We start from the raw sequence: 26,703 nt of genomic DNA on the forward strand, positions 1-26,703 counted from the left end.
GGACACACACAGTGTTTCCCAAAGCGCGCCTGCAAACCCTGGACCTCGGGGATGCTGTGTGTGTGTGTCCGTCCGTGTGGCAGAGGAAAGTTCTAGGGTCTAAGCAGGGAAGACACAGCACAGTACACTGTCCTCTCATGAAGTCACAACGCACAACAGGACGTCAAAGGTCTGGGACCACCGCGGTGCAGGAAACCGGTGACCGTGTGGCCCCTGACCGCTGCGCTCCGCACGGCACGGCACGCGGGGGCATCGCGGACAGTGCGTGCTCGGCAAGGCGTTGCGGACACGTGGAACGTCATGCAGCTATCACCTCGTTAACCACGCACCGGGCACCTGCCCTTCTCCTTTTGTACACGTACTCTAACAGCAGCAAAAAGCTGCAATGTTCGCATTGTAACCAGGTGCCCTCAATACTCCTAGCCAGCTTCTAAAATTGCTGTTTGGCAAGGAACCCGCAGAACAAAGTACCCTGTTCACTCACCAACGTTAAGAAAAATTCAGTAGAGCCAAGTTTTGCATGTTTGGATCAGAAGAGAAGCCAGAGACGTTCTGTTGCCGTCAAGGCTGGGCTTTCTGTTCCGAAACGAGACCGGGCAGGCCGCTTGTGTGGATTCTCTGGGTAAGTTCCATTTATTAATCATTGTACAAAAAAATCTTGGCATTCATTTGAAGAGAAAAGAAGTCACTCTATCCAAATAGTTAGTATTTTAACATTGTGAAAGTCCTACTTTGTTATAACAGGACTTCTTAAAATGGAGAAAACTTTTGGAAAAAATTTTAAAAAGAAACTTATGATTTATTAGAGTACAGGAGATCCAAAACACGTTTTTAGAAAAATATAAAGTGCCCAAATACCAACTTACACAGGTGACACAGGCTTCCTGGAGCCAAATGAAGCATTCATGAAGGAACACATTTAAAAACGGTCTAGATACATATTTACATTGGGTCAGTAAAGGTAAAACCATCCTTCTTGGCTTTGATGTTACTCTAAGGAAAAAGGAAATCAAACCAGAAAACCAACAATTATAACTCAGCATGCTCCACAGTTTCTTAGTAATGCATCTGGTTAGTTTCTTAGTAATTACCTCTGGACTAACTAGTTCTCACCTTCAAACGAGAGTAGTGTAAGACCCCCGGCCTCGGCGGGCTGGGTGCTGTGAGTGGTCACATTTCCCAGGCCGATCGAAACCATCAGGCTCTGGATCTGACTGGCGACAGCGAGCTGGGGCTGGCAGCGGTCGGCCAGACCCTCGCCTCTTTCTAATAACTGCTCACCAGCCGTCAGTGACTACTAAGTGGTCTCGGGTGGCCTCCCCAAACCTCGGTCATCCCAGGGCTTCCAAAGGGGGAAATGAGGCAGTCATCAAACAGGGTGTGGGGAACCACATGCAAATGCACAGAAGGGCGGCGAGGCGGGGTCGGATCACAGCCCCCGAAGCCTCGCTCACCAGGGCGACTGGATTCTTTGCAACTCAGAGAGTAATGTAACTAGGTCCTAACTCCCGAAGGTAGCGTCTACTGGTTAACTACGAATTAGCTAGCTCGCGTGAGAACTGGCAGGTCGAGAGTGGCGGGCGCTCGGGGCTGTGAGGGCCTCGGTGCCCCCGAGCTCAGGGACCAAGGGTGGGGGGCGGGAGCCAGTGGGACCTTCAGGCAGCGGGGACTCGAGAAAGCAGGGCGCTCCCGCCTCCTTCCCCACGGATCGACACTCCTCAGGTTAAAGACGTTTTACCTGCGTCCACCCTGCCACAGCCGGCAGGGTTGAAGAGTGATTCTAAGGGATGACAGGGGACACGGACCCTCCTCTTTCCTCTTTAAAAAATGCGTAAGGTTCATTATTTCTTTTTTTCTGATTACAAAAGTGAAACCTCCTTTAGGTCTTTGGAGACCACGGCGTGTGGTTTCTAAAAGTGAACATTCTAACACCAGATTGTACTTCCTACTATAAAGAGAACCCATCACTGACTTAAGATCTATTTATGATACCGGAATAATTTTTAAAATTAAAGGAAAGAAAAAAGCAGTTATTTCAAAGGGAAGGAGAGTAGACGAATGTGGGAAAATCCATCCATAAAGGCCATTACGGTGCACTTTCTCACAAGATTTCACGTAAGGAAACAGAAAACTGGGGATTCGCAGACAGGAGCACGGACCTGGGAGGAACGTGGCGGGCAACGCTCTGCCGTGCTCCCGCTTCAAATAAAGGAAGAGATAAAGCGGCTGAAATCTGTTTCACGTATTGGAACAAATAAAGCCGAACGGTTCTGATGACCAATCCGCGTGTTCGCGTCCCCGCCGCTCGGATGCTGCTGCCGTCGCTCGCAGCCTCGCCTCTGAAGAAGCAACTACACGCAGGGCGAAAAGACAAGCGGTCCCGGCTCCGGGCCGCGCGTGCTCCACGGCGAAACCAGAAGGGAACCGGTGCAAACATGGAACCCCATCCGTCCGGCAAACGAAACGGTCGGAGACGAGTGTAGACAGACGTAACGGGAAGTGGGCGGGAAGGATGATTCTACGAGTGTCGACTGTGAGGCCTCATGAAGACAGAGTGTCACGAACTGTCACCACAGGACAAGCGCACAAGCCATGCCACTGAACACAGTGCCGTCAAATGAATTCACTAGTGTAGGCGGAGAGCGACATTGTCTTTGCAGCTGGAGGAGAGCACACGTTGTCTAAACTCGGTGGGAGGCAACCACGCTACTGGTTAAGTGCTTTCCTGGCGGTGTGAATCCAGAGGGATCCGTGGAGACGTCTTCTTCCGGAATCCTGTTCTCCTGGAGACAGCGGCAGCGGCAAAGGCTCGGTGTCCTCTACGGGACGCTACTCTATGTCCTCCTTCTTTGCACTGTAAATATTCTGCACCGTTTCATACACAGACTCCAGGTCCTCTGGGTACCGGATTTCTAGCTCCGCGTTCGGGATGTAGTGAGTGCCGGTAAACTCTGAGAAATAGCGTCCCACGTCAGGGTGTGAGATTTCTTGAGGCTCCACGTTATATTCCAGGTTTTCTGTTGGCAAAGAGGCACATGGACATTCCTATTAACACGGACACTTCTGTAGCATCTTTTATCCAGAGAGCGTCCTATCTCTCGCCCCCTTTCGCACAGCAGGATTGAGGTGGAGAAGGAGAGGCCTGTTTATGGGATCTGAAGGAGGTAACAGGACCAAGACAGCGGGGGCGGTGGGGACAGTGGGGGGCTGGAGGAATGGGCCCCACCGGCTCCGCGCTAAACAGAGTGTTTCCTATTCTCTGAGCAAGAAGTCTGCCCTGGCAAACGTCCAGCCTTTCGGGACCGGCAAACTACAGATGCGTCACGGTCCTCTGACTTGATCGTGCAAATAGCCAAGCGTAAGGGACCAGGGCATCCCAGCCTGCCCGATGTCTGCCACAGGTTCACCCTGTGAAGCCCCCACACCACGTGGCTACAAGTCTGGCACCTGCCACCCGTCTCCTCTACTGACCGGAGCTTCCACACAGACCTCACTTCACGTCCCCCTCCCCCCGTGCCTTCCGATCCCGGCTGGTGCTTGTGCAGCGAGCCTGCTCTGGGCTGTCAGGAACCCGTGGGAGGAGTCGACGAGCGGCTCGCACCTCCAACCTGTACGGATGTGGGTTATCACTACTTGTGCGGTCTCCTAGGAAACCATACTACCTCCTCTCCCTGCTCGCCATTCTGCCACTAGAGAAACAGAAAGACTCCTTCAAAACAGAACGACGAAAACCACCAGAAGACAACACGCACAAGCTATTTAAAAGGCTGAAATCCTAGGGCCACCTAGGTGGCTCTGTCGGCTGGGTGCCTCTTGATTTCAGCTCAGCTCGTGATTTCACGGTTTATGAGTTCAAGCCCTGCACTGGGCTCTGCACTGACAGCACGGAGCCTGCGTGGGATTCTCTCTCTCCCTCTCCCTCTCCCAATAAATACATTAAAAAATAAAATAAAAAAGGCTGAAATCCTTTCATATCGCTTCTCCCTAAAAAACTTTGAAAAATGGCTCCCCCGAGGGCCTAATGAAAGGACAGTGTCTTGAGCCCCCCACATCCAGGAGAAGCCGAGCCACGCCCCCCACGGCCCGGCACCAAGAGGAGCTGGGCCAGGCAGATATTCCCACTCGGACTGGGGACCAGGGCAGTCTCAGTTCTGATCGAGAGCCACACTCTGCACAGCCTATCACTCGAATTAATTCAACTGAGTCTCTGTGCAAGCCTAGCCCAGGGCCTAACACAAACAGTGCAGCCAACTGTCCCTAAAACAGCTTGGTTAAACATCCTGAAATGCAAATTCAGGACATTCAGCGCCCTCCACCCAGAGGCCCTGCATCCCCAGCGTCTCCAGCCTCCACCGGAGCATCATTTGGAAGCGCTGGCTTTAACTGATGTTGGGAAGGGGAAGGAATTGTGTGATTCAATCCGGAACTTTTTTTTTTTTTTTAACAAAACAGGAAGGGATTTAAAGAAATTTTGGGCTAACAGCGGCTGTGTTTCTTCAGACTGCGTTAGAAGGACATACTCGGGGGCACCAGTCTGAGACTCAGTGCTGCCGAGGAAAACACATACAATCCGTATGCAAGGGTGAACACCGTGAGGTGACCCTAACCTTACTTAGCGAGGGCGCAAGAGCGGTCCAATGGTCCACTGCAGCTCACCGTGGCCATCACGGCACATTAATCCTGCACAGGACAGGCAGCCGGGAAACAAGTGACCTGTTTCCCACATCCTGCGACGCAAGGGGGAGGGGAACTCCACACTGCACCGAAGGAGCCCGGAGGCTACACGGCAGGGCCGCTCTGTCCACGGCACACCGCGCATCTCTCTTTTTCACGTGGGCACTCCCAGCCAGGAAGTGTGCCAGGCACTACGACGGCCAGCCAGGCCCCAGCTGACAGTGCGCACACGTTGTTGCACAAGGGGCCCCTGTCACAACTCCGATCTGCAGCCGAGTACCCCGTGGCACAGACAGCAAGACCTGGCCCCGGACGTATTGGGACTCAAACCCAGACAGTCCAGCTCCAGAGCTGAGGGCGTCAGAGTAGGAGACACACGACGGGGGGTGGGGGTGGGGGGCAGGGGCTCATGGATGGAGGAGCGAGGACTGGCTGGAGGGCCCGCTGGGGCCCCAGGAGGGCAGCGCAGGCTCTGGCTGACGGCGCCCGTGGATGCAGGGGCCCGAGGTTTTCCAGAAGGGAGACTGACCAGTCTGTGAACACGGATAGCTGCTGTTACACTAGACCTCTACAGAGAACTTTATTTCCTTCTTTAGGTTTTACAGGTTTCTTCTTTCTTGTTAATATTTACTTACTTATATATTTTTATAACTAGGCTCCATGCTCAGGGCACAGCCCGACGCAGGGCTTGAACTTACAACCCTGAGATTAAGATCTGAGCTGAGATCAAGGGTCAGGCGCTTCACCGACTGAGCCACCCAGGTGCCTGGTTTTATAGGTTTCTAGAGCTGCAACTAGAAAAAACAAGTGTAAAAAACCCCTCAGGGGGCACCTGGGTGGCTCAGTCGGTTAAGCGTCCGACTTCAGCTCAGGTCATGATCTCGCAGTCCGTGAGTTCAAGCCCCGCGTCGGGCTCTGTGCTGACAGCTCAGAGCCTGGAGCCTGTTTCAGATTCTGTGTCTCCCTCTGTCTGATCCTCCCCCGCTCATGCTCTATCTCTCTCTGTCTTAAAAATAAATAAAACGTTAAAAAAAAATAAAAACAAAACAAAAACAAAAACCCTCAGATGTTTACAAATGCCACTGGCTGAGAAAATGCCCCTTCCTGCAACTGTGCCTGCTGCCATCTTCCCTGGCCAGGCCTCTGGGTGCTTTACCCAGCCACGGCCAAGGTGCTTTACCCAGGGCAGTTGCCGAGGGGCCTCGGGTTTTCTTGCCGAGGAACGCACAAGTATTAGGGGGAGGGTCTGGACTCTGGGGATACCACCGAGAGGCAAAAAAGCTGTTTTGCTCTGAAGGGACCACAGTCACCTGTCACTGGTAGGCACGATGGAAATGTTGAAAATAACAAGAATTCAAGTGGGTCATTCAGAACAACTGCTCTATTGCCAGTTTGTGGAGAGCGGTGGTTCTCAACTGGGGCTGTTCTGCCCCTTGCAGGACAATCGGCAGGATGTGAGGACGGGTCTGGTTGTCACAACCGGGGGCCGCCACTGGCATCAGGTGGGAGGAGGGCAGGGCCGCCGAGCAACAGACGCACACGACAGTCCCCACCACAAAGGACGGACTAGACCAAAATGGCAACTGCAACTGCCCTGGCAATTCAGGTGTATGTTTTAGCACCGTTTCACCCTTTTTTCCCCCTTCCTTTTTCTGGGTATTAAGTAGCAGCTTCTAAGGGTTGGGAAGAGGACAGGAAGGTCAAGGCCAGGTTATGGTCATGGATCTGGGAGAAGACGTGACCCCACAGCGGCTGCACAGAATCCTGTGTGTGGGCCCAAAGAGAGGCACGGACAGCACAGGTGCCCCAAAAGTCCCAGGGAAATCTTAAGAAGTCTTTCCCAATTCCCTTGACGTTTTTGACAGAAATGTCTGCTTATTTCTGAAAGAGAGAGAGAGAGAGAGAGGGAGGGAGGGAGGGAGAGAGAAGAGAGCGTGTGCACGGGCACGAGAGCAGGAAAGGGGCAGTGAGAGAAGGAGACAGAGGATGTGAAGCGGGCTCCGCTCTGACAGCAGAGAGCCCAATGTGGGGCTCAAACTCACGCACCATGAGATCATGACCCGAGCTGAAGTTGGATGGTTAACTGACTGAGCCACCCAGGTACCCCGTGTCTGCGTATCTTATTTTCAGCTACCCAGGGGACACCTGGCCAGCTCAGTTGGTAGAGCATGAGACTCTTCATCTCAGGGTCATGAGTTCAAGTCCCATGTTGGGCATGCAGCCTACCGAAAACCAACTTCAGCCACCCAGATATGTAAGTACAGTCCTGTAAACCTATGGGACCACCAAGCAGAGTCCTCCCCTCTTGAAGTAGCTAGACATAACTACATATAAAGAGAACTTGGTATTGCCTGTGTCTGTTATATGAAGCATACCGTAAGCATTTATCTGCAACTCGTTTAGTTGCAGCATCACATTCCACAGTCTGACAGACCCCCAGTTCACCTGGCGAGCCTTTGAATGACACTGCTGTCCCATTCCGACAAGAACACAGACACACGTCTGAGTGGGTCTCCAGTGGAAGGAGTGGGGGTGGAACGGCCAGGACACAGGAGAGTGAGCACATCGACCTCTGAAATGGCTGAGAACGTGCACTCCACCCCCCACGGGGGCTCCTCACGCACCTGCCGGCACACGCAGACGGCCACGGACGGCTCGTGGGTGGACACTCCCGCTTCAAAGTGTAAGACAAATTATGGAGACGGGAGCTGATGCTCACTGAGGCACCCCACGTCCCCGGTGTTCCCGGAGGAGCTTTGTCATTCTATACAGAACACACATCAGAATGGGATTTTCACACTGCGCTGAATTCCTGGCCGTCCAAGATGGGCAGCTGACTCCCGTTCAGACCATCTGTGATGTTCACTTTCTGCAGTGGCTAAGTATGGGGGGGGGGGGGGGGGTGTGGAGGAGAGGGGTGGGAAGCTGAGCACGAGGTGCTGCCCCTCCCCCGGTGTCTAGAAAGTGCTGAAGTGTGCCCCCTAGTGGGAGCAAAAGACACTATACAGCACCCCACTTGGGTTTAGCTGAAATCTCACATATGGAGAGAAAAATTCTCTCAATTACGCAGACTAAAACTATTCGAGGATGTCATGCATGTATGTGGCTTATAATTCACTCTTCAACTCTCTGTGGAGAGCTCAGAATTAGGGAAGCATTCATCAGTGGCCTCTACCCAACAGGATTACCAGAGCCAAAGGATCAACATTTAAATCACGAAAACGTTTAAAAACAAAATAATTTGATGCAAATAAATTAAACTGAAAATGTTCAAAGAATACTTAAATAAGTGGGGTTTTTTTGGGGTTTTTTTTTTTAAAGATTTTATTTTTCAGTAATCTCTCTGCCCAACACGGGGCTTCAACTCACAACCCCCGAGATCAAAGGCTACATGCTCGGGGTGCCTGGGTAGCTCAGTCGCTTAAGCCATCCAACTCTTGATTTCAACTCAGGTCATGATCTCATCGTTTTTGAGTTCGAGCCCCATGTCAGGCTCTGTGCTGACAGTGCAGAGCCTGTTTGGGATTCTCTCTGTCCCTTTACCCCTCCCCCACTCACACATACAGGTGCTCTCTCTCTCTCTCTCATAAGTAAATGAACTGAAAAACACACATATATAAAAAAATCTTTTTTTTTAATTAGAATTTTTTTTGTTAATATTTATTTCTTTTTGAGATACAGAGAGACAGACCACAGGCGGGGGAGGAAGGGAGAGAGAGGGAGACACAGAACCCGAAGCAGGCTCCAGGCTCCGAGCTGTCAGCACAGAGCCCAAAGCGGAGCTTGAACCCATAAACCTTGAGATCATGACCCGAGCTGCAGTCGGACGCCTAACCGACTGAGCCACCCAGGCGCCCCTATAAAAAAATCTTACATAGGGGAGCCTGGATGGCTCAGTCGGTTAGGCGTCTGACTCTTGATTCCAGCTCAGGTCATGACCTCATGGCTTGTGAGACCGAGCCCCATGCTCTGCGCTGACAGCAGGGAGCCTGCTTGGAATTCTCTCTCTCCCTCTCTCTGCTCCTCCCCTACTTGCATTCTCTCTTTCTCAAAATAAATAAACATTAAAACAATCAAAAATGAAAATAAAACCTTATTAAAAAAAGAAAAAAGTCACATGCTCTACCAACGGAGCCAGCCAGGTGTCCCAGTGTGTTTGTTCTCTCTCTCCCTCTGCCCCCTCCCCCACTTGCATTCTGTCTCCCTAAAAAAAAAAAAAAAATTAAATTAACTCAGGAATTTATGGGAGGGGGAAGAAGTGAGAGGGAAATAAGCAAGGAAGGAGAAAGGGGGAGGGGGGAGGGGACAGGGAAGCTCTCATTCACAGAAATGAAAGAGAAGGGCAGCATTTGCAACTTTCCTGTGATAATTGAGGCAAGGAGATTCAACAGGTACTGAAACAAAAATAAGGGTTCAAGTTATCGGGAACAGGATATTCACGGGACGTCACAGTGTTAGCTGCAAAGGGAAAACTGTGTCTTACATCGATCTTGGCTAAGTGACCAAACTCCGCCTACCACCAGCGGGACATCGATCACACGGGCTCTGGAGGAGATGCAGGAGACACACACAGCATCTGACCGTGAGCATTCTAGCCAAAAATATGCACCTGATCTAATCCAGCCTCAGACTCTGCTTCCAGTTTGCAGATAATGCAGAGAAGGAAACAGACACACGCGGAATGTTAGGCGATTTGCGAGACAACCAGCCTGGACTCTTCAAGAAGTCAGTCGCAGGAGAAAGGAAGAAAACGAGGTGAGAAATGAGGAATGAACGGGTCTTAGGAAGAGAAAAGACTCTGCCGTTGGAGACAGCAACCAAACGCAGTGCGAGGATCCTGGCTGGATCACGACGGAGCGGCAAGCGGCTATCAAAGCCAGGCTGGTGGCAAGTGGGAAATGGGGCCGCTGACCGGGCATCAGACAGCAGACGTTTACTTGTCACGCGTGGCGATGTAACTGGGGCAACGCATGGAAACGTCCTATTCTTACACGACGCCTGATTAAGCATTCGGGTCGTTAGGTCTGCAATAGTCTCTCAAAAAGTTCAGCAGAAACCTAAAATCTCTACCTACAGATAAAACAAATATGGTAAACGCTAGCTGTTGAATCTAATGGACGGTGTACGGGGTATTCGATGTATACTTCTGACCGTTTTGCATATTTGAAAATGCTCTTAATCCGAAGTTGTAAAAACAGTTAGCATCTTATTAATGACGTGCTATTTACACTCACCTCATTATTATTTTGCACTTCTTTTTTAAATTAACTTATTTATTTTGAGGGAGAGAGCGTGAGCGAGGGAAGGGCAGAGAGAGAAGGAGAGACAGAGTCCCAAGCAGGCTCTGTGCTGTCAGCGCAGAGGCCAAGCGGGGCTCGAACCCCTGAACTGCAAGATCATGACCTGAGTCGAAATCAAGAGTCGGACGCTCAACCGACTGAGCCACCCCGCCAGCACCACTGCATCTGTGCCTATAAGCTTCTCTGTCAGACAGATGTGAGCATCCACTGGGGTCTGGAGCACCCCGCGGCATGGACGCCTCACCAGACGGGCAGACTGGGGTCTGGCTCTACATGCACAGAGCTTGCGACGGAGAGAGAGGGCCAGATGGTCAACGGGAAATCCTGCAATTCCCATGAAGGTGTGAAGACTCGGAAGGGGCGGCGGGTGTCAGGGAGCTCGGAGCAGGGACAACCGACCCAATCTGAGCCCTGTGGGGGAACAGCAGGGGGGGAGAAAAGCTGCTGGAAGGAAGTGACGTTAACCTGAAGCATTAGAGAAAAGAGCCTGCTCGTGAGGGACAACCACCTGCGCAAAGACGTGCGCGAAGGATGGTCTCAAAGAACAAGGTCTGGCTGGCTGGAGTGCGCCGGGGGCGGGAGCAGAGAGGAGGCTGTGGGACGGGGTCCGGGTCACCGCCATGCAGGGGAGTCTGGTGGATGCCAGTGAGAGACGGCATGATACAGGCAAGGAGCAGGTGTGGCTGGAGCGTGGGGGGCAGGAATGGAAAATCAGTGGATGGAAACAGGACAGACGTGCAGGAGACACAGCTGGCGTCACCCGCGGGCCGGACAGATGACGAGGGGAAGGACAGGGAAGAGATGGTGGCCCCAGGGCCCCTGAGCCCCTCGGAGCGCACAGGCCAGGACGCTCTCTGGCCCCGCGGCCCGGCACCTGGGAAACAGCGACCGAGGGCCGACAGGGCCCCGGGGCAGACGGACAGCGCTCGTAGGGGAATCCTGGCTGCCCACCTCTAAGAGCCTCTGAAAGTCTAGAATTTCAAACTAAGAGAGGCAACTGCGAACCTTGCTCACATTCACTCAGCTCAATCTCAGTTTTAGAATGCAGAATCGCAACCAGATAGGAAGTTGTTTTGTTTTGTTTTTTAAGTCGTTACTACACCACAACTCGGATAAACCTGACATTACAGCGCATGTTTGCTTAGATCTGTTTGAGATGAATTCCCCAATCTTCAATACAGACACCAAATCTGGGACACCTACAACTGCATACCCAGTTTTACCTACTCTGAAAAGCCCATTTTAAAGTTAGTATGTTTCTAGAAACTCAAATATTAAATGCTAGATGTCTTAATATCGACCGCACGTAAAGGGCAGCAAAGGCACACACACGGTGAAGCCCCGAACACTGGCCTGCGATGCTGGGGAAGGGACGGTGCCCTTCACTCTTGGGATGTGTGACATGCAATGCTTACCAGGTGACTAGTGGGGGTGCAAGAGTCCACCAAATCATCCAATGATTTCTAAATCATTTGATGGTTTTTAGACACTGTTAGTATGATTTTTTTTTTTTTTTTAATATGGCACAGCTTCAAAAGTTAAATGAGATCCCCATCGGCCCCTTCATCTAACAGGGGACACACAGACCCTTCTCCTACAACTGTCCCAGCATACTGATGGAGGTTAAGCTTCCTGCACAGCCTCAATGAACAGAATCTCTCTCAATTCTGTATACAACCCTCTCTCAGCTTCTGAGGAGTTAACGCGAATAGGAAACTTTCTAGTCTGAGATTTTTATACATCCGATATTTCTATTATTACATTTACCAACACAATACTGAGTTAGGTCAAACCTGATGCTTTAGGTCAGACACAAACAGGTGTGGCAATGACAGTTAAGGGCATGGCTCCCGGCCAACGTGTCAGGTTCACATTCACACTTTGTTAGATTACACTTGGAATGAGCCCATGCGTGTCAGTTTCTTCATGTACAACACGAGTATGATGAGGACAGTATTCCTATTCTCAAGTGGAGTTAATATACATTAGAACACCGCCTGTCACAGACCAGCACTACATTAGCATTTGTGGTTATTATTTTTTTTTAGTAATCTCTACGCCCAACATGGGGCTTGAACTCACAACCCTGAGATCAAGAGTTGCAGGCTCTTCAGGTTGAGCCGGCCAGGCGCCCCCCGTTTGTGTTTCTTTTTATTAATAAAACAAAAGCTGTGAATGCCTTGGCAGGCGGCCATACAGTAAGTTCATCCCACTAAATGGAGGAACAAGGAAAAAGGAGACCCACACTGCAGGCATCTGCCTCCAACCTGCCTCTCCAGGCTCCACCCACTCCCCCCTCACGAGTGCCCCGGACGAGCACCCATCAGGGCTGGCAGTGGCCCCAGACACCACCAAGCACCTGTTGACTACCAGGGGCTCTCAGAGCCAGTGCCGTGGGCTGCAGTTCCCACAGTGGCCACTTGAGGGCATTCCCGGGGAAGCAGAGCAGGCCGCCCGCCTCAGGATGCCAGAGGCTGCTGGGGTGATCCTTCCAACATTGTCCACTCGGTGCCCTCCAGTTCAGGCAGGCCATATGGGCAGGGCACTGGGCAGCAAGACTTTTGGGAATTTGGCAAAGGCAATGACAAAGGTCGGCAACAGCACTGGAACGGGGTCCTGGGTGTGGCGGTGATGGAGGGAAGAATCTAGGGGCAGCGACTAACCCAAGGCATGGCTGCAGCACGGCATACCCACCCATGTTTAGCAGAATACTGGCCCTGATGAGGTTAGCCATCTTTAAATAAACTGATGACTGTGCCCACAATATTGGAGCGCTCAAATGTGTGCTTAAAATGTGCCTGTGTGTCACTACAGGTACAGACTGGACTAGTTACTCACCTTGGGCTGCATATCTACAAGAACCATCCTCCACCAGAACATTATAGAAAGGCTGATGATGGCCATGAGGCAGGCTGTGGACGTTCATGTTTCGGATCCATTCGTGTCCCATCATGCAGGTAGGGTCCCAGCCATAGATCACACAGTTATAGCCATACCTAATTAACATAAGAGCAAGGGCAAATCAATTCCCTGGACCCTGTCACAGCAACTATGAAATATATAAACGATGGCTTGGCTTCTCTTAAGTTCATGTTCTTACAAATTTACCTGCTTTTATCCCTGTTAATAAGCATTTTTCAGGACACTCTTGGCTCCCTTTACAAACCCCTCTTATTATCAAGATAGCACTTCAGGTGGAAAAAAACAGACTTCAACGGAGAGTCACAGGACAACTGGTTATCCAAATGGAAAAAGGGATCAGGACCCAGGCCTGAGAACAGCGCACAGTGTCCTAGTGGGACAAAGGCCTGGATAGAAAACACAGAATTTGTAGGCTAGCTTCATGACACAGGACATAAAAAGAGTTCTTAAACCAGGTATGAAAAATACAGCCCATAAGGGAAAAGACTACTCAACTTAATAGTATTAAAAGGACCCAGATTCAAGCAGACTATTAAAAAACTACAGGACAACTGGGGAAACAGGAACCCTGACTAGACCTAAGTGAGGAGGTGAAGGAGTTGTTTTTTTCTTAGATACAAGAGGATGTAAATGTACTTTTAAAGGAGACAGCAAGGCCTTACCTTTTAGGTACCCACACTGAAACAGCTACAGGTGAGCCACAGATGGAATGACATCTGGTACCAGCTTCCAGGGAGGGGCGGGGTTAGGGGGATGAAGAGTGAAGGCAGACCCTCACGACAACTGTTGAAGCTGGTTATGGGAGCATCGTCTGGTTCACTATCCTCGTCTCTACTCATATATGCTTGAAATTTCCATATTAAAGTTGAAGAAAAAAAAGAACGCACTAAAAGGATAAAAAATCCTAGCCCCAAACTGGGAAAAGATATTGGCAACGTATAAGCACACAGACACAAGTAACAGGATAAAGGACTAAAAACCCCTAAGAAAGACGAATAACTCAAATGAAAAACAGGAAGTCTTGAAGATGTGCTTAATAAAAGGAAACCTGAATGAGCTTCTTTTCCAGGTTCACTAGCCCATCCGCATAGTCAACCGGGGAAATGTAAACGAAAACCACAATGAAATACCAGTCGCCATTCACTCTGTAAGTGCATTTTTAACGGTCTGGCAATAACACGTAGGGGAGAACAGGACCCTCCGCTCCCAGCCTGCCGGTGGCACGTAAATCGTAACCGGCACTGTCGCCGTGGACGCGGTTGAGTTTTGCCTAGTCAATCGACCATGAGCTTGCCCTACAGACGGGCAAGCCCTACCTGCAACTCGGATTCACAGGGATGGAGATAAACGAAGCGTCAGGACGAGGAAATGAGCGGAAACCCCCCCCCAGCTTACAGCTCTCCCATTAGAAGGCCCTGAGCCAGGACAGCGAGACTCTTCTTACAAAACGCAAAGGGTAGATGCGGTTCAGACCAGCTCGGCCTCGGGCGGCTCCCGCGGTGGCCAGTCCGTCGCGGCGGCTCCCGAGACGCGTGCTGGCAGGCACGCGTGTCCTCTGCAGCCGCGTGGGGATGGCCGCCACGGGCACTCACCTCTTATGCTTCATAATGAGCCCAATGGAGTAGCAGACGTCTCTGTGCTTCTCGTGGGAGCGCAGCTTCACCTCCACACCCACCTCCTCCTTCTTGCGCTCGATGTGCTCTAACGTGTGCTGCACCAGATAGCCCACCGCCCCGTGCTGCCCGGGGTCTAGGGTTTGAATGTGCTGGAGGATGTCAAGCACCTTCAAGACAAGACAGAAAGACTAGGAGATAATATTTTCATTTAGGCCTTTTCTTTTTTGCGGCACAGGATTTAGAGCTACCTAACCTGGCACAAGGCGGCAAGCTGGGGGCCGTGCTGATGGCCCCCACGTCTGGGAGCTGGTGGTCTCCCCTCTAACGCCGGGCACTGGTCCCACAGCAGATTCGACCAGCGGGAACGTGGGAATTATTTAGAAACACGGTGGGCCAGAACAAGCGAGGGGTGAGGAGGCAAGAGCCTGCCACCCACGGACGTGTCTGGATTGGGGAACCCCAACAGAAGGTGGTAACACTCTTGCTGGTCAGTGTGGGGATTCCATTCTTTATACACAGAGAGGAGAGGGTTTTAATACATTGCTGACCAACTGGGAAGAAAAGTAACTGCTCAGCTGCTTCAATCCAGATCAAGGGGACGTGTGACAGAGCTGCCTTGACTACCCAGGGGGAAGGGGCTACACAGAAGCCACGGAGTGATGCCCGTGAGCTTAGCTGATGAAGCCGTGGGTCTCAAGGTTCTGAACGCGGACCGATCATCTCGGCTGTTTTAACTCGCAGTGCAATTCCGCACATGCTCAAGTGGACACGGAGAAACCACATCTATGTGGAATTTAAATGACTAAGCTGCTCGCGGCAGAGCTGACTCCAAGGTTATGTTTTCCTACCATACACAGTGCTGCTAAGGAAACCTGCAAAGTCAAATAAAGTTTTACACACACACGCGCGCACATACACAAAATCACTTAGCACCTATTCTATGACGCCATTTAGCAGAGGGTCTCTGACATGTTCTTCTTTTGGAAACAGGATCTTTTCCTATTCACTGAGCCCTAAGACAGAGTAGGTAAGCAGACAGAGTGACCTATATTCTAGTCCCAGATCCAGCAAACTGTTTTTACCTTTAAGTTAGTTTATTCACGTTATCAGATGATGACTAGTAACTGTCCTATTTCCTGATGTATTTCGACCCACCAAAAGTGCTGTGAAAATTAGCTTTTTGCAGGGCGCCTGGGTGGCTCAGGCGGTTAAGCACCCGACTCTTGACTTCGGCTCAGGTCAGGATCTCACAGTTCATGAGATCGAGCCCTGAGTCTGGCTCCGCGCTGAGTGTGGAGACTGCTTGGGATTCTCTCTCCCCACTCCCCTGCTCCTCCCATGCAAACACGTGCACTCTCCCCCTCAAATACACAAACATAAAAAAAAACACCAAAACCTAGTTTTTTGCAGTGTAAGATGTTACTATGAAACCCACTCCTAACCTCCAGATTGGTATTTGCAGGATCTCAGTATTTTGTGAATGCTTCTTCTCCACTGATCACTGATTCGTACCAAGCCCATCACATTTATTTCATTTCATCCTCCCAACGTGAAGTATAGTCAATGATGATTTCCAAAGACGAATCAGGCATCATCAAGTTAAGGAACTTGCTGGAGGTCCCAGAGTATGAAAGTGTGGAGGGAGAATGCGGACCTGGGGGGGGGGGGGGGGGCTGACTCCAAACCTAAGGTCACAACCCCTTCTTACCAGAGCAAGAGCAGGAGCATTTTAATTCATTGTTAGGAAAACTTTCAAACCCATAAAAACTGGGGTGCCTGGATGGCTCAGTCAGTTAAGCATCTGACTCTTGATTTCTGCTCAGGCCATGATCTCACGGTTCACGAGTTCAAACTCCATGCTGGGCTCTGGGCTGATAGTGAGTGCCGAGTGTTGCTTGCGATTCTCTCTCTCCCTCACTCTCTGCCCCTCCTGTGCGAGTGCCCTTTCTCTCTCAAAATAAGTAAATTTAAAAAAAAAAATCAGTAAGATTGCTTAAAACACACACACACACACACACACACACACACACACACACACACACAAATGGACAGAATGGTATAACCCTAAGCGCCTCAAACTCAGCTTCAACCAGTATCAACTGAGAGCCAATTTCCATCCACCACCCCACCTTTGCTTTAATTTGTACTGTGCTTTACTTTGGGGGACACTAATCGTATTCATCCTCTGAAGCTAAAAGCATCGGATCTGAACGGTGAGTTCTATTTCCGGCGCTTGCGTGTGGCTTTCCTCGTGTTCCCATGTGCAGCTCCAACTACAGCCGACCCTTGAACAACACGGGTTTGAACTGCACGGGTCCACCTACATGAGGATTTTTTCCAGTACGGGACCGTAAATGTATTTTCTCTTTCTTGTAATTTTCTCAGTAACATTTGCTTTCCTCTAGCTTACTTTATTACGAGAATATAGTATGTTTCACATAAAACATGCACAATATGTTAACTAGCTAGTTGTTATCCGAGAGGCTTCTAATCAACAGCAGGCCATCAGTTAAGTTTTGAGTCAAAAGTTATACATGGAGTTTTGACTGTGTCAGGGGTCAGCACCCCTACACCTCCCCACCCCCAACCCCGCTCTGTCTGTGCAAGGGTTGACTATAGTTACTTTTTAAATGTTTACTTACTTATTTATTTATTTAGAGAGAGAGAAACAGAGCATGAACAGGGGAGGGTCACAAGAGAGAGGGAGACATGGAATCTGAAACAGGCTCTAGGCTCTGAGCTGTCAGCACAGAGCCCGACGCGGGGCTCAAACCCACGAACCGTGAGATCATGACCTGAGCCGAAGTCGGACGCTTAACCGAATGAGCCACCCAGGCGCCCCAACTGTAGTTACTTCTGACCACACTTCTGCTACATTCTACAGATACAGCTTCCCTCCCTAACTAGCAGCCCCTCCCCTGCAGATAAATGCAACAGACCTATCTTGGGAGTCTTGTAAGCACAGGGGAAGGCTTAAACTCCCTTGTAGCATCAGGAAGAGACAAGGTTCAGGGGTAATTACCACTCCCTGTCCCCAGATGTGCAGATGACGGGGTGAAGGGAGAGGGCAGAAACAGAAAAGATACCACGACAGGGGCCTGGTGTGCTCCTGAAGGACAGTACTGATGATAGCGGCAGGGGTGGGGGGTGGGGGGCGTTATGATGTCTCCAAACACATGTCTAGGCTGACAATCCCAAGAGCCCACAGTTTTGGGGGTAGGGATCTTGGAACACAGGGGTCCGTCACTCATGATTGGCAACCTTTACCGTAAAGAGCCAGAGAGTGACTGCGGCCTTGTGGCCCACATGGTGTCGGACCCAACTACTCTCCTCTGCCCCCTGTGGCTGGAGAGTAGCCAGCGATAAAAAAGCAAGCAGATGGGCCTCTTTCGAAATGTGCCTTTGATAAAACATATCCACAAATCCAGGCAGCAGAGTATGCTGACCCTGTTCTGTCCCAGCTACAGGTTTCCCCTGTGGCTCTCTGTGAAGTGCCTGGCTCCATGCTGCAGACCTCCTTGGCTGTGGGCTCTTCTGCTTTTGGGGCTTCAGCCACCAGACGCTGATACGGGGAGCCCCTGCCAGATGTCCTCAGACAGCTGCACTCAATGGCCCCGGTCGTATCCAATCCAACAAACCCCAAACTGAACACTTTCTCCTGCCCCTGAAACAAGTCTGTTCTCCAAACACCCGTTTTTTTGAGGGGTAGGGGGCGAGGGGCAGAGAGAGAATCCCAGGCAGGTTCAGCACTGTCAGCACAGAGCTCAGTGCAGGGCTCGAACTCACGAACCACTGTGAGATCATGACCTGAGCCGAAATCAAGAGTTGGATGCCCAACCAAATAAGCCACCCAGGTGCCCCAATACCCAGTACAGAGCCCAACATGGGGCTCGAACTCATGACCCTGAGATCAAGACCTGAGCAGAGATCAAGAGTTGGATGTTTAACCGACTGAGCCACCCAGGCGCCCCATCCAAATACCCACTTTTAACGCGCCCAAACAGTCTCCCTTGTTGGAAAATCTGGATATCCTCTCCCTCATTATCTAACAAAGATCTTAATCACTCGTCCAAACCATTTTTTTGAGCACCTCCTGCGTCTCGGGCCTTGGGCGGAGAGCCAGGGGGGCCGCTACCCTGAAGAACCACACAGATGCGGTCCTCGCCCTCAGGGAGCCCGGTCCCTGGCGAAGGCACAGTACACACGCAGCCACAGTGTCCTCAGAAGACGTTCTGCGGCAGGGCAAGCACACGGCTGGCAGAGCAGGGGCCCTGGACTGCCGCGGATGGGCTGGGGAAGGGGTTTCGGAGGCGCAGCCAATGGAACCGAGGCCTAAGGAGAGGCGTTTGGGGCAGCGCCGGGGCGCGCACCAAGCACTGAGGCGAGAGAACACGGTCGAGTGGAGGGCGCGGCCGGGCAGCACAGCGTCCAAAAGGGGCGACCGTGAGCACCGAGGCAGCTGAGGCTGGCAGGGCCAGACCGCGGAGAATCTAGTAAGCCATGATGAAGAGAATGAGCCTGATCTTCACGACACCGAGGCAGCCACTCAGAGGGCTCTGAGCACTGAAGGGGCAGGGCCGACATCTTCAGAGATTGCTCCGGCCCCAGTGTATGGAACAGGTTCCGAGGGGTAAGAGTGGAGGGGGGAGAGCAGGCAGGAGGCCTGGGCGGCAGTCTAGGAGATGGGGCCGCGTGCACACGTGCAGCAGACACCCGGGCATGCGGGTCTGGAGCCTGGGGTCCAGGCAGAGCGTCCGTCGGGGGCGGTCAGCCTGTGGACGGTAACTGAAGCAAGGCCAGGTGACATCACCTCGGGGAAAGGTGTTCACCGAAATCTAGAAACTACCCTGAGGGGAAGAAACATAGGACACGGAACTAGCAAGAGGCTGAGAACCATGGACCAGACTCAAAGGAACAGAGTGTTTTGAGCAGTGAATGGCCCTCAGTGATCCAGAAAGATAAGGAAAGACAAGTATCTGTGGATTCGTCAACAAAAAGAACGGTTTCTGTGAAAAGGGGTCATTGGCTTCCTTGGCAAGAGCGGCGTGTGGAGGGGGGAAATGATCCCCATGTTCTGGGGCGCAGGTGGGAGGCCAGGCATGCGGCCATCTGGGGCTGGAGTCCTGCAGGGGAGGAGATAAGGAGGCGGCCGCAGGGATGTCATGGGAGCGCGTTTCATTTCTCCCCCAAAGATGAGAAAGATCGATCGGAGTCAGCAGAACGCCAACGGCAGACAGCAGAAACAGGGAGTTGTAGACATAGGAGAAATAAAGGAAAACAGAGTGGGATCTGGAGCACAGAGAGTTGCCTTGGAAAACCAGAAGGGTATCTTTTCCAGTGAGACGTAGAGGAGGGTGAGGGAAGGGAGGGAGGGCTATGGGTCAAACTGAGGAGGGAGGTCTGGCAGCAGGAAGCAGAACGGGCCCGGGGGATCGGCTTCACCGTCCCCCCCGTAGCCCGCTGGCCCACAGGGGTGAGGCGTGCGGGTGGGCTCGGGCACCGAACTGCCTGTGCGCAATTCCTAACGCCATTGACGCCAGCGCGGGTGGCCTCAGCGGGTTACCTGACTTCCCGCTGCCTCAGTTTCACTATTTACAGAATGACAAAAACCCAGCATCCACCCCACAGGGTTGGAAGGAGGCGTCTGGTGCCAGTGACGTTTCAAAATGTGACCACCCTCCACTGTCTCTTCCTGTCACGGCCACAAGGACCCTGGACTATGACGACAGTGACCCAGAGGGCTTGTGTTTCTTCACTCTTCCTGATTTACTTCAACTGAAAACAAGCTGACTTTCCAGTCTTCCCAGTTTGGGAACTAATAAGGCCACACTAATTCCAAGCCTTCCAGAAACTGATCTGAAAAATATGCACACAGCTGCTCACGTTTCCATGCGCATATAGGAGTACGGGCATACAAACCCTTGTCGGGTGGGCCCACAGTGCCGGGCCCGTCCACCTCCGTGCCAGGCACAGGCTGCCCCTGCCCACGGGAACAGCTGCCTTTTCTGCCCTCTGAAATGGTTTCCCACCCTTCAAGGTCCACCTCAAACACTTTCTCTGGAGAGGAGCCTTTCCTCATGGCTTCAGTGTCCCCCGGAAATTTCCTCATCAGAAGCCCCCGTGTTCCCACTCTCTCTGGTGGCGCCCGCCTAGCTCAAGTGCATGCTCATGGAGGGGAGCGGCTTTGCATTCCTGATCCCCGCATGAGGGGCCGTCTAAGGTGCTCAACCCCAGAAGCAAACGAATGGTCGTCATGAGGAAAAACGTTCTGCGCGTAAGCAACTGACATCTTGTTTTAGTGCCATCTGCTTGGCAGGATGGCACTCTCGGTCATCCACGGAGGGTACTGAGGTATTTCCCCAGTGCACAGCATGAGTACTGAACGGAGTCCATCATCAAAGAAAGGTAAGGATGCCAGAGCTCCTGCAGACTTTCCCCCAGGGCAGATGTTAACCTTAGCCCTTCTAAGGCTGATGTGTAATTTAATACAGAATTTACATCTAAAAAGTCATGCTTTGAGAGGGTTTCAGCATTCTACAAATTATCGTGACATTCCTTAATTGAAGAAAGAAGTGACAAGAGTTAGTTATGTATAGCCCAGCATCAAAAATAAAGTGGGGGAAATAAATAAACGACTGAGCTGTGGATAAGAGGGCTCTGGGAAGTAGGCGGTAACTTGGGTAGAGGGTCTAGTTCTGGCAGACCACAGGATGTTCCGGGAGGACATCTCCTACTTGGACTACAGATGACCTCTTAAGATAGGAGCTCAGGGATGTTCCTACTGATGGGTCCTTTCTCAGAACGATTCCACATCTTTGAAGTGGGGAATAAATGAGATAGTTTAAACCTAAGCAATGTGGGGTCATACTGTTTACCCCTCTCTAACAACACGAACGGATGATTTTATGCTGATGTCCCTGTGAGCACTCGGAACAAAATTCTCTCGCCAGGCTGCTCTAAACAGACATAATGATTAACATATTCCCCTGGAAAAGCCAGCGCGTGATGGAAAGGCGCAGCCGCTCCCACGCTATAACACACCCTCGCACTCAGACACCTGCTGCACCCACAGCTTGCTGAGGAGCGTTTCTGATCGCAGACGCCGCGGTCCTCTGAAAGGGCTTGCTGCTGGCCACAGGGGACATTAGAAAAAGGAGGAGCCCAAGTGGGACTGTATCAGAATCCACAGTTTTCAAAGACGGAACCAGTCCGTGAAACCCAGCAGCTGGACCGGAACACAGCCAAGATCTACTTTTCCTTTGTTAAACAGGGGTGCTCACATGGTCAGTGTGAGCACCACCAGCACTGCTGGAGGGTGAACACTTGAAGTTCTGCTTCCCCTTGCTGAGTCAGGGTGACCCGGGGGGAACCCGTGTGGGCACCAACAGGTGGGTTGCAGAGCTGAGGCCTTGTGCTTCCAGGTGTTTAAGGCATGGACCACAAAGAGAACAGGCAACCCCTGGCAGTGTAGCCAAGTTTTTTAGATTTAAAGGAGACAAAAACCATTTAATTGACAGGCCAAGATGGGGAGAGTGAATAAATTCACGTTTATCCTCCAGGCTGATATGAGGATAAACTTCCAAGAGCCGCCTTTCAAGCTAGAGTTCCTCTCTAACGCAAGTGCAAAGCATCAAAGTAAAATAATTACCTTCTCTGGCCAGATGCCCAGGTGGAAATAGAGCCTGGCTTGCAGGAGGAGAAGCTGCACCTGGTCCGGGTACATCGCCAGGTACAGATCCAGGGAGTCTCGCAGGAGTTGGTAAGACTGGTCGATGCCTTCCCTGGTGGGGGAAATCAATCACGGCCTCACTTTCTGCTTGCTTCTCAGCTGAGACCCTCTTTTGCAAGACCCAGGTTTTATGAGTAATGGACACAAAGGCCACACACCTTTTCGGATTCCGAAACCTCCTCTCTGTTCAGCAAATAGTTACAATGATCTTAGTAACAATATTAAAAAAGCCCCAGAAGAAACGTTAACTTTTGTACCCCACTTTGGTGATGGGCATGAAAACTGTAAGCACTTTCACTGTACAGTCACCTCAATAACGCTGCACATAATCACAACTAGATTCTGCCTAGGTGGAGCACAGAGGACTTTTAGGGCAGTAAAACTGTTCCGCACAATACCACGACGGTTGGTTCGTCATGGTGCGTCCATCCAAACCCACAGAATGTACGCCACCAAGAGGGAAGCCGGGCGTTAACTGTAGAGTCTGAGGATGACGTGTCTGTGGGGGTTCGTCAGCTGTAACCAGTGTCCCACTCTGATGGGGGGTGTTGGGGAGGTGCGGGGGAGGGGGTACTAGGAGAACTCTCTGTACTTTCCACTCCATTTTGTTGTGAACCTAAAATTGCTCTAAAAAATACAGCCTATTTTAAAAGAACAAAGAATTCCACCGTCAGGCAGGGAACTACGACTACAACATACAATCTTCTATTTTCCCTGTAAGACATATTCCCTTGGACTCAGAGGCAGAATGGTTTCATACTTTTGTTTGCTTTCTTATCTAAGTGACAGAAATGTATAAACCAAAGGATGACAAGGCACTTGGACCGAAGAACATACTGCCCTGAAAAGTAACCTTTACCAGTCTCAAATATTCTGGTTACTAAAGAAAATATTGAAAATATTACAGAAAACTTGCGCCCAAGTCCATCGCAAGAGTGTCAAAGTCACTCAGTACATCTTAAGCCAGGACAGCATTATGTCACAAGGATGCGTTTCTCTCTGTGGTGGGTAGACAGCCGCAGACAGCCCAGCTGTGCCTCCCGGCATCCACAGCTTTGCCGCATGACGGGAGGCCCATCAAATAAAATCCTCTGTGAGGCAATCCGAGCCTCCAAAGACACGCACTCTGCAGAAGTGCTGGAAAACCACGAAAACCTTACCGCTTTCCCAGGCTTAAAAGGTTTCCCACCATCCGCTGTAACACCTTCTTCACGTTGACCACCCCGTACAGCGCTGCCGTCACGTGCTGGCCGATCAGGTATTCACACTCTTTCACTGTCAGCTGCTTCCCTTTCCCAAAAGCGTCTATGTAGATGTAGTCAAAGATGTCCAGGGTCGCCCTATCCAGACAGCACAGGCAGTTAGCCCAATCTCAAGTCAGAGCTGAACAGGCAATGTCTAACATCCCCTCCCCCTCCCCACAAGTAGCTCAAATTAGAGACTGAATATTATTAACACAGCAGCATTTTCACTTAAAATAGTCAGGCCTTGTCTAAAGTTCAAAATCTGACCCTTTAGACATTCCCTGCTGTGTTAAGACTTCAGGACACAGATGTTTAGGAAACGGCACCGATGCGTGCCATCAAATACAGTTTTGCGAGGAGATTAAGCCAGATCAAACCAAGTTTAAAAGAGAACAGAAGAGAATTTATTGACCTTAGTCTACAAAACGCTCTATCAGAAGTTGGGTGGGAAGGCCCGAGGCACTTTATGATTCTGCAGATTAGCACAGTTAACGTCTGTGGGCCCTAGGCCCCTGGGGCTGTGAGGAAAGTTACAGAACCCAGCCCTGCCAAGTGTCCTGCCCCCGACCCTGCAGACACACTCCGGTGGGCACTCAGGGCTCAGCCTGGGAACCTGGCTCCAGACCAGAGAGCTGAGCCCCCGCACTTGACCCTGCCACCCCTCCTGTGAACCGTGCTCTCAAAAAGGGTGGTGGGCTGAGCTGAGCGGAGCGGCGGGAGGAGGTCACATGAAGCCAGTCCTCATCACCATTACCAAGAACATTCTCTGAGGACTCCTGAGGGTCTTTGTTTCAGGGACAGTTGCGGTTTTTTTTTTTTCTTGAGCAGCTGTTCCACTTTGATCTTATGCCCACTGCAAACCACGCAGGAGATTTTCACTTGGGCCGCTTTATTTATTTATTTATTTATTTATTTATTTAATTTCTAAAATTTTTATTTACTTTAGACACAGAGCACAAGTGGGGGAGGGGCAGAGAGAGCCGGAGATGGAATCCGAAGCAGGCTCCAGGCTCTGAGCTGTCAGCACAGAGCCCGAGGCGGGGCTCAAACCCATGAACCATGAGATCATGACCTGAGCCGAAGTCAGACACCCAACTGACTGAGCCACCCAGGCGCCCCTCACTTGGGCTGCTTTAAAAAGCCCAGATTTCTTCCTAGAGTCATATTAATATACTTCCTGTAGCAAGACAGACACAATGTTCCAAAAATAAGAGATGCTCTTCAACTTTTTATGAGTCTAGAAGAACTACACATATACACACAAATTGATTACAGACAAAAATCCTAAATAAAATAGGAGCAAATCAAATACAGCAATGTATTTTTAAAAATCCATATGATCAAGACAGATGTACCCCAAGAATGAAAGGATAATTGAATGTTAAAAAATCTATTTCAGCACGTGTGAAGAAAAATGTATGATTTTATCAGTAGACACAGAAAAGAGATTTTGGAAAAAAAAATCGAATGCCTACTTATTTAATAAAACAAGCAGGGGCAGCTGGGTGGCTCAGCTGGCTAAGAATCCAACTTTGGCTCAGATTCTATCTCTTGGTTGATGAGTTTGAGCCCTGCATTGGGTGAGCTCAAGCCCTACTTCAGGCTCTGCACGGACAGTGTGGGGGAGCTGAGTGGGATTCTCTCTCCCTCTCTTTCTGCCCCTCGCTCACTCTCACCCTCTTTCTAAAAAAAGAATAATACTAATAATAATTAATTAAAAAGAACTTAAGCAAACTAGGAATTTAGAAGGCAGCTTTGATAATCTCAATGAAAGGAAATACTCCAAACGTCATGCCTGATGATGAAATTTTGAAAGCATTCCACCTAAAGTCATACCCAAGACAAGGGTACCCACTATCACTGGTTCTACTCAACTCTGTGTGAGAACACCCAGCCATCAGAATAAGTATAAGAAACAAATGTACAAACGCTAGAAAGAAAAGAACCAAAACGGTCACGATTCACAGGCAATATGACCATCTACACTGGAAACCCACAAGAGTTGACAATTAGCTCCAATAATTTATTCAGCAAAGGGGATGATTATCAGATTTATATCTAAATATCAGTCGTATCCCTATACATCATCAATACTTAGAAAACATAGTTTTAAAAATTACCATTTACATTAGCAGTAAATATTTAAGGTACTTAACGAGTAAGTCTGGCAAGAAGTTAAAGAACTTCATGAAGAAAACAATAAAATCTTTTTAAGGATATTAAAGACAACTTACACGTGTAGGGAGGCATCCCGTTCACAGACAGACTCAGGAGCAAAACACTGACAACACTGCTCGTATTAATCTATGAATCCAATCCAAAGTAAACTCTGGTACCGATTAACATCCTTATGGACTTCTGAAGGAGGCTGGTAAACTGATTCTAAATCTACAGAAGAGCAAAAGGCTAAGAAGAGCCAAGGAAATTCTGAAGAACTCAATGGGGGGGAGGGGGGGGCGTGTCTGACCTACCAGGTACTAGTAAACAATAAAGTTACAGTAAGTAAGACAACAGGGTCTTGGTGCAGGGACGGATCAGAGACCAAGGGCATGAATGTGGGTCCAGGTGAGGAGAGGGCTTGCAGCCCGGCCGTTGCTTCATGGGCTGTGCACCCACACTATTCTCACCGGCCTCCTGACTCCTTTGCCCTGAGGACCCAGCCAGGGGCTCGGTGTTTGATTCTGCCAGGTGCCTGGCGTACGGACAAATTATTTTATTGCTCATCTGCACTGTTAGTGCACATTCACCGTAGCCTGAGAAGAAAAAATGATACTGTTACCATGCACAACTGTGCCCAGCAATACGTTTCCGTGGCAAATAATATGGCAACTGCAGTTTTAAATGCTTTAGATCATGCAGAGATCCTTGGTGGATTACTACATGGGCATTTAAGATTATTTTTGAGATATTTGGGGAAATCGGTTGGGTTACCTAGGCAGAGAGAACGGACTGAGAGAGCATATTCCCCATTTACAATCACGGAAAGTGGGTACCTGCTACCCAAAGCCACACAATACGTGTAGAAAAGGGTATCTGGAAAAGAAAGGACACCCATGCATACCATTTAAGGACATATACATATGTAATGAACTATAAAAATTTGCATGGAAATAACAGAAACTTGCAGGTAACTGGTGGTTATCTCTGCAGAGGAGAGGAAGAAGGAGGGGATGAGGAATACCCAGGAGGCTCCAACTATTCAGGTTTTATTTTTTAAA

General features: G+C 50.3%; 1 protein-coding gene across 3 annotated transcripts in view; it reads right to left on the minus strand.

Annotated features, from left to right (window-relative positions):
- Window positions 1-774: 774 nt before the first annotated feature.
- Window positions 775-26,703, minus strand: part of FBXO21 (F-box protein 21) — a 47,011-nt gene continuing 21,082 nt past the window's right edge. For 2 of the 3 annotated variants that reach the window (XM_042961499.1, XM_042961501.1), the window contains exons 8-12: window positions 23,402-23,581; window positions 22,161-22,293; window positions 14,489-14,700; window positions 12,813-12,970; window positions 775-3,017 (exon numbers count right to left, since the gene is read on the minus strand). In XM_042961499.1, coding sequence (XP_042817433.1) covers window positions 2,830-3,017; window positions 12,813-12,970; window positions 14,489-14,700; window positions 22,161-22,293; window positions 23,402-23,581 — 871 coding nt within the window. In that variant the 3' untranslated portion in view covers window positions 775-2,829. The remainder of the gene's footprint in view (window positions 3,018-12,812; window positions 12,971-14,488; window positions 14,701-22,160; window positions 22,294-23,401; window positions 23,582-26,703) is intronic. The other variant, XM_042961500.1, reaches the window with a different exon arrangement.

The sequence above is a fragment of the Panthera tigris genome, chromosome D3 (genome assembly GCF_018350195.1).
Source record: "Panthera tigris isolate Pti1 chromosome D3, P.tigris_Pti1_mat1.1, whole genome shotgun sequence".
NCBI lineage: Eukaryota > Metazoa > Chordata > Mammalia > Carnivora > Felidae > Panthera > Panthera tigris.